The sequence below is a fragment of the Oncorhynchus mykiss genome, chromosome 27 (genome assembly GCF_013265735.2).
Source record: "Oncorhynchus mykiss isolate Arlee chromosome 27, USDA_OmykA_1.1, whole genome shotgun sequence".
Classification (NCBI taxonomy): Eukaryota; Metazoa; Chordata; class Actinopteri; order Salmoniformes; family Salmonidae; genus Oncorhynchus; species Oncorhynchus mykiss.
Window position 1 is genome coordinate 2,276,493 of NC_048591.1, and position 17,159 is coordinate 2,293,651.

Sequence of the window (17,159 nt, forward strand, 5' to 3'; positions counted from 1 at the left end):
TTACTTTACAGCAGTAATCTCGAGCAGAGTAACTAAGAAAGGAACTCTTCAATTTAGAGCAGAGTAACCAAAGAGTCTTTAGTTTACAGCAGGAGGAAAGACAACCTAAGGAACCTATGGAGGGACAGTCCTCAAATAATCTTTATTAGAAAAAATTGTGTTTGTTTAGTTGGAGACAGCAGAGGCACAGAAACAAAGCCTAAGTACTAGAGCTGGGACGATAAACCGAACATTTTACACTGACCACAGCGATCACTTATCGCAGGCATTTTGCTGATGTTGTTCATTACAATAAGTAGCCTATACTAGAGAAATGTGACGTTTGAAATGAACTGTTTGCTAATATGGGCGATTGTTAAATGGACAATTGACAGCTACAACCATCACACTACTAGTAGTAGTTTAAAGGGTCATCCTTTTATCGCAATTTCAGGCAATTTATCACAATATGGATTTTTGTTCATATCGCCCAGCTCTACTAAGTACCTATAGAATCGTTATTTTAAAACAAACAAACTGTGTGTAGCCTAAAGGTACTCAGGTGTGCAAAAGATTGCCACAAAGTATTGAAGTATTTGACTGCCCTAGCCACTTTCGTGAAAACACGAAACTTGGGTTACAATCAAACCTTCTCTGATTCCGAGTTGAAGGGCATGTGATGTATTCAGTAGTGGCCTGAGGTAGTCTCGCACAGAGAGGAAAACAAGGGTTCATGACTGCATCCACTCCACTCAGCAGACTGGAAACCAAGGGGGACCATGCTGCTCACAGACACACAGAGACACACAGACACACAGCCTCTCTCCAGATTGATTTAAATACTCAGGCTACTCAACAGCAATGCCCCACAAATACCTAGCATCACACCATCATAGTACTGGACTGTAAATCCCTAATCCTAGTCTGTGTCCAGTATGTTAACCACATTAGTCAGCCGGGGGTTTGCCAGCAGCTCAGTCAAGCCCCATATACACACTAACAACATAATGGCATATTCACCAGTCTAAACTTGACTTTCACCTCAGGTAGTAAGAAACAAGTCAGTTCAAACACCCGGCAGGCTGCAGGGACAAAAACCCATCGCTTCACACCACTTCAGAGAGACATAGCCATCACAGACACACATTATGCTAAGCCCTACTCATGGAGTAGACTGGGTGGGGTGTGTGTGGAAAGGGTGGGGGGGCTTGGTCCCTGCAACAGCCAGAGCCTCCACACTCGTACGTACATGCATGCTCGCACGCACGCACCCACGCACGCACCCACGCACCCACACAGACGCACGCACAAACTCTGCGAGCTCCTGCAAGTGACTGTCTTACACACAGCCACTTTTTATAGAAATATGCAGCTGAATAAGTCTGAGTATACCAAACATTCAGAACACCTTCCTAATACTGAGTTGTGTACCCCCCCTCCCCTCAGAACAGCCAGCCTCAATTGGTCGGGGGGTTACGGACTCTTCAAGGTGTCGAAAGCATTCCACAGGGATGCTGGCCCATGTTGACGCCAATGATTCCCACAGTTGTGTCAGGTTGGCTGGATGTCCTTTGGGTGGTGGACCATTCTTTATACACACAGGAGTGTGAAGGTGAACGGAAAGGCTCTGGAGCAACGAACCGCCCTTGCTGTCTCTGCCTGGCCGGTTCCCCTCTTTCCACTGGGATTCTCTACCTCTAACCCTATTACAGGGGTTGAGTCACTGGCTTACTAGGGCTCTTTCATACCATCCCTAGGAGGGGTGCGTCACTTGAGTGGGTTGAGTCACTGATGTGATCTTCCTGTCTGGGTTGGCGCCCCCCCTTGGGTTGTGCCGTGGCGGAGATCTTTGTGGGCTATACTCGGCCTTGTCTCAGGATGGTAAGTTGGTGGTTGAAGATATCCCTCTAGTGGTGTGGGGGCTGTGCTTTGGCAAAGTGGGTGGGGTTATATCCTTCCTGTTTGGCCCTGTCCGGGGGTGTCCTCGGATGGGGCCACAGTGTCTCCTGACCCCTCCTGTCTCAGCCTCCAGTATTTATGCTGCAGTAGTTTATGTGTCGAGGGGCTAGGGTCAGTTTGTTATATCTGGAGTACTTCTCCTGTCCTATTCGGTGTCCTGTGTGAATTTAAGTATGCTCTCTCTAATTCTCTCTTTCTCTCTTTCTTTCTCTCTCTCGGAGGACCTGAGCCCTAGGACCATGCCTGACTACCTGACATGATGACTCCTTGCTGTCCCCAGTCCACCTGGCTGTGCTGCTGCTCCAGTTTCAACTGTTCTGCCTGTGATTATTATTATTTGACCATGCTGGTCATTTATGAACATTTGAACATCTTGGCCATGTTCTGTTATAATCTCCACCCGGCACAGCCAGAAGAGGACTGGCCACCCCACATAGCCTGGTTCCTCTCTAGGTTTCTTCCTAGGTTTTGGCCTTTCTAGGGAGTTTTTCCTAGCCACCGTGCTTCTACACCTGCATTGCTTGCTGTTTGGGGTTTTAGGCTGGGTTTCTGTACAGCACTTTGAGATATCAGCTGATGTACGAAGGGCTATATAAATACATTTGATTTGAAACTGTTGAGCATGAAAAATCAGCAGCGCTGCAGTTATTGACACAAACTGCTGTGCCTTGCACTTACCACCATACTCCATTCAAAGGCATTTCTATATTTTTTTGTTGCCAATTCACCCTCTGAATGGCACAAATCCATGTGTTTTTTGTATCAAGGCTTAAAAATCATTCTTTAACCTGTCTCCTTCCCTTCATCGACACTGATTGAAGTGGATTTAACAAGAGACATCAATAAGGGATCCTAGCTTTCACCTGGATTCACCTGGTCAGTCTATGTCATGGAAAGAGCAGGTGTTCTTAATGTTTTGTATACTAAGTGTATAACCCCTACAGACCCCTGCCAGATCTATTGGAGTGATTGGTTCAAAATGATCATTAAGAACACGTGATTGGTTCGAAACATTAAGAACACCTGCTCTTTCCATGGCAGACTGACCAGATGAAAGCTACTTTATTTCATTGCACTACTGGACAATACACTATGCTACCAGTACCTCATTTTCTCTACCTCTCAGATGGGGATACAAACTGAGACAATGATCATTTCCTTCACATAAAAAGCAATGCTGACACCATGTGGCAAAAAGCATGGGCTGCACTGGTGCCTCTTTCATTGATTATGTTTGTTGTGAAAATACATATCCTTTATTTCATTGGTTGTCTAAGGTATTCTGTTCAGAACTTATCAACTCCACTCCTTAATTAGGTTTTATAACACGGTGTTAAAGGAACAATCTGCAGTTCAAAAAACAACAAAGCAGGCACCCCGCAACTGTTTTGGTAAGGGATGGGGCTGGAGAAATGTAACCACTCTCAATGGCTTTATTTAATTCATTTAAAAGTCTAGCTGTCTCGCTCACAAGCCTGCACTGGTATTTGATCTTGCATCCTCTGTCTCACAAACACACTTGACCACCATTTTGAAACACTTTGGCTGGAAGCTTCACCGAAAAGCAATTCAATGGTGGTACACCAATGGTGGTATTTCAACTTGACACGGTTACACTAAACTGATGGTTTTCCACACAAATTATTCCAAAAGAGTAACGGCTATATGGTCCATAGGGAGCAAAGATAAATAAGTAGGTAAATAACAGCTATTTGTGGCCATGAACCATACTGCTTAGAGAAGATGGTTGAAGTTAAGGGATGCTGTTGTTTCTCTAAAAACGTGTGTGTGTGTGTGTGTGTGTGTGTGTGTGTGTGTGTGTGTGTGTGTGTGTGTGTGTGTGTGTGTGTGTGTGTGTGTGTGTGTGTGTGTGTGTGTGTGTGTGTGTATTAATATCATTGTGGGTACCGGAAAGCCACAAATGTCCCCACAATGATAGTAAAACAAGGAATAGTCCCTCATGGGGACATGTCCCAGGTTAGGGTTACAATTAGGGTAGGAGTTAAGGTTAGGGTTCAGGGAAAATAGGATTTTGAATGTAAATACGGGATAGTAAAACGTATGCTGTGTGTGCGACTCTAAGAGGCATTGGTGGTGCTGGTGGTACCTGTGTGAGGCTCTGAGTCTGTTGTAACAGGTCTGCTCTCTGTCTCTCCGCCCGACTCACATGGAATGAGTTACTCTGGCTCTGGATCACAAACACTATCTCTCGCAGGTCTGCAACACAAAAACAGCACAGGAACAGATCAGAGACACGCACACACCAGGTTTAAAAAGAAGAAATACGCAAACATTAGGTCAGAAAAACAGCACAGGATGTGAATTTGTGCAAAACCAACACAACACATTCCCATTCTAAAGATATTCTAGGGAAAATTAACACTATCTTGAATTCCGACACAACACATTCCCATTCTAAAGATATTCTAGGGATAATTAACACTATCTTGAATTCCGACACAACACATTCCCTTTCTAAAAATATGCTAGGGATAATTAAGAGCTCTTTTACATTCCCACACAACACATTCCCTTTCTAAAGATATTCTAGGGGTAATTAACAGCTCTCCTACATTCCCACACAACACATTCCCTTTCTAAAGATATTCTAGGGATAATTAACAGCTCCCTTAAATTCCCACACAACACATTCCCTTTCTAAAGATATTCTAGGGATAATTAACAGCTCTCTTAAATTCCCACACAACACATTCCCTTTCTAAAGATATTCTTGGGATAATTAACAGCTCTCTTAAATTCCTACACAATACATTCCCTTTCTAACGATATTCCAGGGATAATCAACAGCTCTCTTAAATTTCAACACAACACATTCCCTTTCGAAAGATATTCTAGGGTAATTAACAGCTCTCTTACATTCCCACACAACACATTCCCTTTCTAAAGATATTCTAGGGATAATTAACAGCTCTCTTAAATTCCCACACAACACATTCCCTTTCTAAAGATATTCTTGGGATAATTAACAGCTCTCTTAAATTCCCACACAACACATTCCTTTTCTAAACATATTCTAGGGATAATTAACAGCTCTCTTACATTCCCACACAACACATTCCCTTTCTAAAGATATTCTAGGGGTATTTTAACAGCTCTCTTAAATTCCAACAGGACACATTCCCATTCTAAAGATATTCTAGGGATAATTAACAGCTCTCTTACATTCCCACACAACACATTCCCTTTCTAAAGATATTCTAGGGGTATTTTAACAGCTCTCTTAAATTCCAACAGGACACATTCCCATTCTAAAGATATTCTAGGGATAATTAACAGGTCCCTTAAATTCCCACACAACACATTCACTTTCTAAAGATATTCTAGGGATAATTAACAGGTCCCTTAAATTCCCACACAACACATTCACTTTCTAAAGATATTCTAGGGATAATTAACAGCTCCCTTAAATTCCCACACAACACATTCCCTTTCTAAAGATATTCTAGGGATAATTAACAGCTCTCTTAAATTCCCACACAACACATTCCCTTTCTAAAGATATTCTTGGGATAATTAACAGCTCTCTTAAATTCCTACACAATACATTCCCTTTCTAACGATATTCCAGGGATAATCAACAGCTCTCTTAAATTTCAACACAACACATTCCCTTTCGAAAGATATTCTAGGGTAATTAACAGCTCTCTTACATTCCCACACAACACATTCCCTTTCTAAAGATATTCTAGGGATAATTAACAGCTCTCTTAAATTCCCACACAACACATTCCCTTTCTAAAGATATTCTTGGGATAATTAACAGCTCTCTTAAATTCCCACACAACACATTCCCTTTCTAAACATATTCTAGGGATAATTAACAGCTCTCTTACATTCCCACACAACACATTCCCTTTCTAAAGATATTCTAGGGGTATTTTAACATCTCTCTTAAATTCCAACAGGACACATACCCATTCTAAAGATATTCTAGGGATAATTAACAGCTCTCTTACATTCCCACACAACACATTCCCTTTCTAAAGATATTCTAGGGGTATTTTAACAGCTCTCTTAAATTCCAACAGGACACATTCCCATTCTAAAGATATTCTAGGGATAATTAAAAGGTCCCTTAAATTCCCACACAACACATTCACTTTCTAAAGATATTCTAGGGATAATTAACAGCTCTCTTAAATTCCAACACAACACATTCCCTTTCTAAAGATATTCTTGGGATAATTAACAGCTCTCTTCAATTCCCACACAATACATTCCCTTTCTAACGATATTACAGGGATAATCAACAGCTCTCTTAAATTCCAACACAACACATTCCCTTTCGAAAGATATTCTAGGGTAATTAACAGCTCTCTTAAATTACAACACAACACAATCCATTTCTAAAGATATTCAAGGAATAATTAACAGCTCTCTTAAATTCCCACACAACACATTCCCTTTCTAAACATATTCTAGGGTTAATTAACAACACATTCCCTTTCGAAAGATATTCTAGGGTAATTAACAGCTCTCTTAAATTCCCACACAGTACATTCCCTTTCTAACGAAATTCCAGGGATAATCAACAGCTCTCTTAAATTGCAACACAACACATTCCCTTTCTAAAGATATTCTAGGGATAATTAACAGCTCTCTTAAATTCCCACACAACACATTCCCTTTCTAAAGATATTCTTGGGATAATTAACAGCTCTCTTAAATTCCCACACAACACATTCCCTTTCTAAACATATTCTAGGGATAATTAACAGCTCTCTTAAATTCCCACACAACACATTCCCTTTCGAAAGATATTCTAGGGTAATTAACAGCTCTCTTAAATTCCCACACAACACATTCCCTTTCTAAAAATATGCTAGGGATAATTAATAGCTCTCTTAAATTCCAACACAACACATTCCTTTTCTAAAGATATTCTAAGGATAATTAACAGCTCTCTTAAATTCCTACACAATACATTCCCTTTCTAACGATATTCCAGGGATAATCAACAGATATCTTAAATTTCAACACAACACATTCCCTTTCGAAAGATATTCTAGGGTAATAACAGCTATCTTAAATTCCAACACAACACAATCCCTTTCTAAAGATATTCAAGGGATAATTAACAGCTCTCTTATATTCCCACACAACACATTCCCTTTCTAAAGATATTCTTGGGATAATTAACAGCTCTCTTAAATTCCTACACAATACATTCCCTTTCTAACGATATTCCAGGGATAATCAACAGCTCTCTTAAATTCCAACACAGCACATTCCCTTTCGAAAGATATTCTAGGATAATTGACAGCTCTCTTAAATTCCAACACAACACATTCCCTTTCTAAATATATTCTTGGGATAATTAACAGCTCTCTTAAATTCCTACACAATACATTCCCTTTCTAACGATATTCTAGGGATAATCAACAACTCTCTTAAATTCCAACACAACACATTCCCTTTCGAAAGATATTCTAGGGTAATTAACAGCTCTCTTAAATTCCAACAAGACACATTCCCATTCTAAAGATATTCTAGGGATAATTAACAGCTCTCTTACATTCCCACACAACACATTCCCTTTCTAAAGATATTCTAGGGTAATTAACAGCTCTATTAAATTCCCACACAACACATTCCCTTTCTAAAGATATTCTAGGGATAATTAACAGCTCTCCTAAATTCCAACACAACACATTCCTTTCTAAAGATATTCTAGGGTAATTAACAGCTCCCTTAAATTCCCACACAACACATTCCTTTCTAAAGATATTCTAGGGATAATTAACAGCTCTCCTAAATTCCAACACAACAAATTCCCTTTCTAAAGATATTCTAGGGATAATTAACAGCTCTGTTGAATTCCCACACAATACATTCCCTTTCTAAAGATATTATAGGGAAAATTAACAGCTCTCTTAAATTCCGACGCAACACATTCCCTTTCTAAAGATATTCTTGGGATAATTAACAGCTCTCTTAAATTCCCACACAATACATTCCCTTTCTAACGAAATTCCAGGGATAATCAACAGCTCTCTTAAATTCCAACACAACACATTCCCTTTCGAAAGATATTCTAGGGTAATTAACAGCTCTCTTAAATTCCAACACAACACAATCCCTTTCTAAATATATTCTAGGGATAATTAACAGCTCTCCTAAATTCCCACACAACACATTCCCTTTCTAAAGATATTCTTGGGATAATTAACAGCTCTCTTAAATTCCCACACAACACATTCCCTTTCTAAACATATTCTAGGGATAATTAACAGCTCTCTTAAATTCCCACACAACACATTCCCTTTCGAAAGATATTCCAGGGTAATTAACAGCTCTCTTAAATTCCCACACAACACATTCCCTTTCTAAAAATATGCTAGGGATAATTAAGAGCTCTCTTAAATTCCAACACAACACTTTCCCTTTCTAAAGATATTCTAAGGATAATTAACAGCTCTCTTACATTCCCACGCAACACATTCCCTTTCTAAAGATATTCTTGGGATAATTAACAGCTCTCTTAAATTCCTACACAATACATTCCCTTTCTAACGATATTCCAGGGATAATCAACAGCTCTCTTAAATTTCAACACAACACATTCCCTTTCGAAAGATATTCTAGGGTAATTAACAGCTCTCTTACATTCCCACACAACACATTCCCTTTCTAAAGATATTCTAGGGATAATTAACAGCTCTCTTAAATTCCCACACAACACATTCCCTTTCTAAAGATATTCTTGGGATAATTAACAGCTCTCTTAAATTCCCACACAACACATTCCCTTTCTAAACATATTCTAGGGATAATTAACAGCTCTCTTAAATTCCCACACAACACATTCCCTTTCTAAACATATTCTAGGGATAATTAACAGCTCTCTTAAATTCCCACACAACACATTCCCTTTCTAAAGATATTCTTGGGATAATTAACAGCTCTCTTAAATTCCTACACAATACATTCCCTTTCTAAGGATATTCCAGGGATAATCAACAGATATCTTAAATTTCAACACAACACATTCCCTTTCGAAAGATATTCTAGGGTAATAACAGCTATCTTAAATTCCAACACAACACAATCCCTTTCTAAAGATATTCAAGGGATAGTTAACAGCTCTCTTATATTCCCACACAACACATTCCCTTTCTAAAGATATTCTTGGGATAATTAACAGCTCTCTTAAATTCCTACACAATACATTCCCTTTCTAACGATATTCCAGGGATAATCAACAGCTCTCTTAAATTCCAACACAGCACATTCCCTTTCGAAATATATTCTAGGATAATTGACAGCTCTCTTAAATTCCAACACAACACATTCCCTTTCTAAAGATATTCTTGGGATAATTAACAGCTCTCTTAAATTCCTACACAATACATTCCCTTTCTAACGATATTCTAGGGATAATCAACAACTCTCTTAAATTCCAACACAACACATTCCCTTTCGAAAGATATTCTAGGGTAATTAACAGCTATCTTAAATTCCAACACAACACAATCCCTTTCTAAAGATATTCAAGGGATAATTAACAGCTCTCTTATATTCCCACACAACACATTCCCTTTCTAAAGATATTCTAGGGATATTTTAACAGCTCTCTTAAATTCACACACAACACATTCCCTTTCTAAAGATATTCTAGGGATAATTAACAGCTCTCTTAAATTCCAACAAGACACATTCCCATTCTAAAGATATTCTAGGGATAATTAACAGCTCTCTTACATTCCCACACAACACATTCCCTTTCTAAAGATATTCTAGGGTAATTAAAAGCTCTATTAAATTCCCACACAACACATTCACTTTCTAAAAATATGCTAGGGATAATTAACAGCTCTCTTAAATTCCTAAACAATACATTCCCTTTCTAAATATATTCCAGGGATAATCAACAGCTCTCTTACATTCCCACACAACACATTCCCCTTCTAAAGATATTCTAGGGATAATTAACAGCTCTCTTAAATTCCCACACAACACATTCCCTTTCTAAAGATATTCTTGGGATAATTAACAGCTCTCTTAAATTCCCACACAACACATTCCCTTTCTAAACATATTCTAGGGATAATTAACAGCTCTCTTAAATTCACACACAACACATTCCCTTTCGAAAGATATTCTAGGGTAATTAACAGCTCTCTTAAATTCCCACAAAACACATTCCCTTTCTAAAAATATGCTAGGGATAATTAAGAGCTCTCTTAAATTCCAACACAACACATTCCTTTTCTAAAGATATTCTAAGGATAATTAACAGCTCTCTTACATTCCCACACAACACATTCCCTTTCTAAAGATATTCTTGGGATAATTAACAGCTCTCTTAAATTCCTACACAATACATTCCCTTTCTAACGATATTCCAGGGATAATCAACAGCTCTCTTAAATTTCAACACAACACATTCCCTTTCGAAAGATATTCTAGGGTAATTAACAGCTATCTTAAATTCCAACACAACACAATCCCTTTCTAAAGATATTCAAGGGATAATTAACAGCTCTCTTATATTCCCACACAACACATTCCCTTTCTAAAGATATTGTAGGGATAATTAACAGCTCTCTTAAATTCCCACACATAACATTCCCTTTCTAAAGATATTCTAGGGATAATTAACAGCTCTCTTAAAATCCAACAAGTTACATTCCCATTCTAAAGATATTCTAGGGATAATTAACAGCTCTCTTACATTCCCACACAACACATTCCCTTTCTAAAGATATTCTAGGGGTATTTTAACAGCTCTCTTAAATTCCAACAGGACACATTCCCATTCTAAAGATATTCTAGGGATAATTAACAGGTCCCTTAAATTCCCACACAACACATTCCTTTCTAAAGATATTCTAGGGATAATTAACAGCTCTCTTAAATTCCAACACAACACATTCCCTTTCTAAAGATATTCTTGGGATAATTAACAGCTCTCTTCAATTCCCACACAATACATTCCCTTTCTAACGATATTACAGGGATAATCAACAGCTCTCTTAAATTCCAACACAACACATTCCCTTTCGAAAGATATTCTAGGGTAATTAACAGCTCTCTTAAATTACAACACAACACAATCCATTTCTAAAGATATTCAAGGAATAATTAACAGCTCTCTTACATTCCCACACAACACATTCCCTTTCTAAATATATTCTTGGGATAATTAACAGCTCTCTTAAATTCCTAAACAATACATTCCCTTTCTAAATATATTCCAGGGATAATCAACAGCTCTCTTACATTCCCACACAACACATTCCCCTTCTAAAGATATTCTAGGGATAATTAACAGCTCTCTTAAATTCCCACACAACACATTCCCTTTCTAAAGATATTCTTGGGATAATTAACAGCTCTCTTAAATTCCCAGACAACACATTCCCTTTCTAAACATATTCTAGGGATAATTAACAGCTCTCTTAAATTCACACACAACACATTCCCTTTCGAAAGATATTCTAGGGTAATTAACAGCTCTCTTAAATTCCCACAAAACACATTCCCTTTCTGAAAATATGCTAGGGATAATTAAGAGCTCTCTTAAATTCCAACACAACACATTCCTTTTCTAAAGATATTCTAAGGATAATTAACAGCTCTCTTACATTCCCACACAACACGTTCCCTTTCTAAAGATATTCTTGGGATAATTAACAGCTCTCTTAAATTCCTACACAATACATTCCCTTTCTAACGATATTCCAGGGATAATCAACAGCTCTCTTAAATTTCAACACAACACATTCCCTTTCGAAAGATATTCTAGGGTAATTAACAGCTATCTTAAATTCCAACACAACACAATCCCTTTCTAAAGATATTCAAGGGATAATTAACAGCTCTCTTATATTCCAACACAACACATTCCCTTTCTAAAGATATTGTAGGGATAATTAACAGCTCTCTTAAAATCCCACACAACACATTCCCTTTCTAAAGATATTCTTGGGATAATTAACAGCTCTCTTAAATTCCTACACAATACATTCCCTTTCTAACGATATTCCAGGGATAATCAACAGCTCTCTTAAATTTCAACACAACACATTCCCTTTCGAAAGATATTCTAGGGTAATTAACAGCTATCTTAAATTCCAACACAACACAATCCCTTTCTAAAGATATTCAAGGGATAATTAACAGCTCTCTTATATTCCAACACAACACATTCCCTTTCTAAAGATATTTTAGGGATAATTAACAGCTCTCTTAAAATCCCACACAACACATTCCCTTTCTAAAGATATTCTTGGGATAATTAACAGCTCTCTTAAATTCCTACACAATACATTCCCTTTCTAACGATATTCCAGGGATAATCAACAGCTCTCTTAAATTCCAACACAGCACATTCCCTTTCGAAAGATATTCTAGGATAATTGACAGCTCTCTTAAATTCCAACACAACACATTCCCTTTCTAAAGATATTCTTGGGATAATTAACAGCTCTCTTAAATTCCCACACAACACATTCCCTTTCTAAAGATATTCTTGAGATAATTAACAGCTCTCTTAAATTCCAACACAATACATTCCCTTTCGAAAGATATTCTAGGGTAATTAACAGCTATCTTAAATTCCAACACAACACAATCCCTTTCTAAAGATATTCAAGGGATAATTAACAGCTCTCTTATATTCCAACACAACACATTCCCTTTCTAAAGATATTGTAGGGATAATTAACAGCTCTCTTAAAATCCCACACAACACATTCCCTTTCTAAAGATATTCTTGGGATAATTAACAGCTCTCTTAAATTCCTACACAATACATTCCCTTTCTAACGATATTCCAGGGATAATCAACAGCTCTCTTAAATTCCAACACAGCACATTCCCTTTCGAAAGATATTCTAGGATAATTGACAGCTCTCTTAAATTCCAACACAACACATTCCCTTTCTAAAGATATTCTTGGGATAATTAACAGCTCTCTTAAATTCCCACACAACACATTCCCTTTCTAAAGATATTCTTAAGATAATTAACAGCTCTCTTAAATTCCAACACAATACATTCCCTTTCTAACGAAATTCCAGGGATAATCAACAGCTCTCTTAAATTCCAACACAACACATTCCCTTTCGAAAGATATTCTAGGGTAATTAACAGCTCTCTTATATTCCCACACAACACATTCCCTTTCTAAATATATTGTAGGGATAATTAACAGCTCTCTTAAATTCCCACACATAACATTCCCTTTCTAAAGATATTCTAGGGATAATTAACAGCTCTCTTAAAATCCAACAAGTTACATTCCCATTCTAAAGATATTCTAGGGATAATTAACAGCTCTCTTACATTCCCACACAACACATTCCCTTTCTAAAGATATTCTAGGGGTATTTTAACAGCTCTCTTAAATTCCAACAGGACACATTCCCATTCTAAAGATATTCTAGGGATAATTAACAGGTCCCTTAAATTCCCACACAACACATTCCTTTCTAAAGATATTCTAGGGATAATTAACAGCTCTCTTAAATTCCAACACAACACATTCCCTTTCTAAAGATATTCTAGGGTTAATTAACAGCTCTCTTCAATTCCCACACAATACATTCCCTTTCTAACGATATTACAGGGATAATCAACAGCTCTCTTAAATTCCAACACAACACATTCCCTTTCGAAAGATATTCTAGGGTAATTAACAGCTCTCTTAAATTACAACACAACACAATCCATTTCTAAAGATATTCAAGGAATAATTAACAGCTCTCTTAAATTCCCACACAACACATTCCCTTTCTAAACATATTCTAGGGTTAATTAACAACACATTCCCTTTCTAAAGATATTCTAGGGTAATTAACAGCTCTCTTAAATTCCCACACAGTACATTCCCTTTCTAACGAAATTCCAGGGATAATCAACAGCTCTCTTAAATTGCAACACAACACATTCCCTTTCTAAAGATATTCTAGGGATAATTAACAGCTCTCTTAAATTCCCACACAACACATTCCCTTTCTAAAGATATTCTTGGGATAATTAACAGCTCTCTTAAATTCCCACAGAACACATTCCCTTTCTAAACATATTCTAGGGATAATTAACAGCTCTCTTAAATTCCCACACAACACATTCCCTTTCGAAAGATATTCTAGGGTAATTAACAGCTCTCTTAAATTCCCACACAACACATTCCCTTTCTAAAGATATTCTTGGGATAATTAACAGCTCTCTTAAATTCCCACACAACACATTCCCTTTCTAAACATATTCTAGGGATAATTAACAACTCTCTTAAATTCACACACAACACATTCCCTTTCGAAAGATATTCTAGGGTAATTAACAGCTCTCTTAAATTCCCACAAAACACATTCCCTTTCTGAAAATATGCTAGGGATAATTAAGAGCTCTCTTAAATTCCAACACAACACATTCCTTTTCTAAAGATATTCTAAGGATAATTAACAGCTCTCTTACATTCCCACACAACACGTTCCCTTTCTAAAGATATTCTTGGGATAATTAACAGCTCTCTTAAATTCCTACACAATACATTCCCTTTCTAACGATATTCCAGGGATAATCAACAGCTCTCTTAAATTTCAACACAACACATTCCCTTTCGAAAGATATTCTAGGGTAATTAACAGCTATCTTAAATTCCAACACAACACAATCCCTTTCTAAAGATATTCAAGGGATAATTAACAGCTCTCTTATATTCCAACACAACACATTCCCTTTCTAAAGATATTGTAGGGATAATTAACAGCTCTCTTAAAATCCCACACAACACATTCCCTTTCTAAAGATATTCTTGGGATAATTAACAGCTCTCTTAAATTCCTACACAATACATTCCCTTTCTAACGATATTCCAGGGATAATCAACAGCTCTCTTAAATTTCAACACAACACATTCCCTTTCGAAAGATATTCTAGGGTAATTAACAGCTATCTTAAATTCCAACACAACACAATCCCTTTCTAAAGATATTCAAGGGATAATTAACAGCTCTCTTATATTCCAACACAACACATTCCCTTTCTAAAGATATTTTAGGGATAATTAACAGCTCTCTTAAAATCCCACACAACACATTCCCTTTCTAAAGATATTCTTGGGATAATTAACAGCTCTCTTAAATTCCTACACAATACATTCCCTTTCTAACGATATTCCAGGGATAATCAACAGCTCTCTTAAATTCCAACACAGCACATTCCCTTTCGAAAGATATTCTAGGATAATTGACAGCTCTCTTAAATTCCCACACAACACATTCCCTTTCTAAAGATATTCTTGAGATAATTAACAGCTCTCTTAAATTCCAACACAATACATTCCCTTTCGAAAGATATTCTAGGGTAATTAACAGCTATCTTAAATTCCAACACAACACAATCCCTTTCTAAAGATATTCAAGGGATAATTAACAGCTCTCTTATATTCCAACACAACACATTCCCTTTCTAAAGATATTGTAGGGATAATTAACAGCTCTCTTAAAATCCCACACAACACATTCCCTTTCTAAAGATATTCTTGGGATAATTAACAGCTCTCTTAAATTCCTACACAATACATTCCCTTTCTAACGATATTCCAGGGATAATCAACAGCTCTCTTAAATTCCAACACAGCACATTCCCTTTCGAAAGATATTCTAGGATAATTGACAGCTCTCTTAAATTCCAACACAACACATTCCCTTTCTAAAGATATTCTTGGGATAATTAACAGCTCTCTTAAATTCCCACACAACACATTCCCTTTCTAAAGATATTCTTGAGATAATTAACAGCTCTCTTAAATTCCAACACAATACATTCCCTTTCTAACGAAATTCCAGGGATAATCAACAGCTCTCTTAAATTCCAACACAACACATTCCCTTTCGAAAGATATTCTAGGGTAATTAACAGCTCTCTTATATTCCCACACAACACATTCCCTTTCTAAATATATTGTAGGGATAATTAACAGCTCTCTTAAATTCCCACACATAACATTCCCTTTCTAAAGATATTCTAGGGATAATTAACAGCTCTCTTAAAATCCAACAAGTTACATTCCCATTCTAAAGATATTCTAGGGATAATTAACAGCTCTCTTACATTCCCACACAACACATTCCCTTTCTAAAGATATTCTAGGGGTATTTTAACAGCTCTCTTAAATTCCAACAGGACACATTCCCATTCTAAAGATATTCTAGGGATAATTAACAGGTCCCTTAAATTCCCACACAACACATTCCTTTCTAAAGATATTCTAGGGATAATTAACAGCTCTCTTAAATTCCAACACAACACATTCCCTTTCTAAAGATATTCTAGGGTTAATTAACAGCTCTCTTCAATTCCCACACAATACATTCCCTTTCTAACGATATTACAGGGATAATCAACAGCTCTCTTAAATTTCAACACAACACATTCCCTTTCGAAAGATATTCTAGGGTAATTCACAGCTCTCTTAAATTACAACACAACACAATCCATTTCTAAAGATATTCAAGGAATAATTAACAGCTCTCTTAAATTCCCACACAACACATTCCCTTTCTAAACATATTCTAGGGTTAATTAACAACACATTCCCTTTCTAAAGATATTCTAGGGTAATTAACAGCTCTCTTAAATTCCCACACAGTACATTCCCTTTCTAACGAAATTCCAGGGATAATCAACAGCTCTCTTAAATTGCAACACAACACATTCCCTTTCTAAAGATATTCTAGGGATAATTAACAGCTCTCTTAAATTCCCACACAACACATTCCCTTTCTAAAGATATTCTTGGGATAATTAACAGCTCTCTTAAATTCCCACAGAACACATTCCCTTTCTAAACATATTCTAGGGATAATTAACAGCTCTCTTAAATTCCCACACAACACATTCCCTTTCGAAAGATATTCTAGGGTAATTAACAGCTCTCTTAAATTCCCACACAACACATTCCCTTTCTAAAAATATGCTAGGGATAATTAATAGCTCTCTTAAATTCCAACACAACACATTCCTTTTCTAAAGATATTCTAGGGATAATTAACAGCTCTCTCAAATTCCTACATAATACATTCCCTTTCTAACGATATTCCAGGGATAATCAACAGATATCTTAAATTTCAACACAACACATTCCCTTTCGAAAGATATTCTAGGGTAATAACAGCTATCTTAAATTCCAACACAACATAATCCCTTTCTAAAGATATTCAAGGGATAATTAACAGCTCTCTTATATT

General features: G+C 36.8%; 1 protein-coding gene across 2 annotated transcripts in view; it reads right to left on the reverse strand.

Annotated features, from left to right (window-relative positions):
* Nucleotides 1-17,159, reverse strand: part of LOC110507325 (beta-1,3-glucosyltransferase) — a 180,508-nt gene that overhangs the window by 50,782 nt on the left and 112,567 nt on the right. For both annotated transcript variants that reach the window (XM_036965104.1, XM_021587245.2), the window contains exon 4: nucleotides 4,046-4,155. In XM_036965104.1, the coding sequence (XP_036820999.1) occupies nucleotides 4,046-4,155 (110 nt within the window). The remainder of the gene's footprint in view (nucleotides 1-4,045; nucleotides 4,156-17,159) is intronic.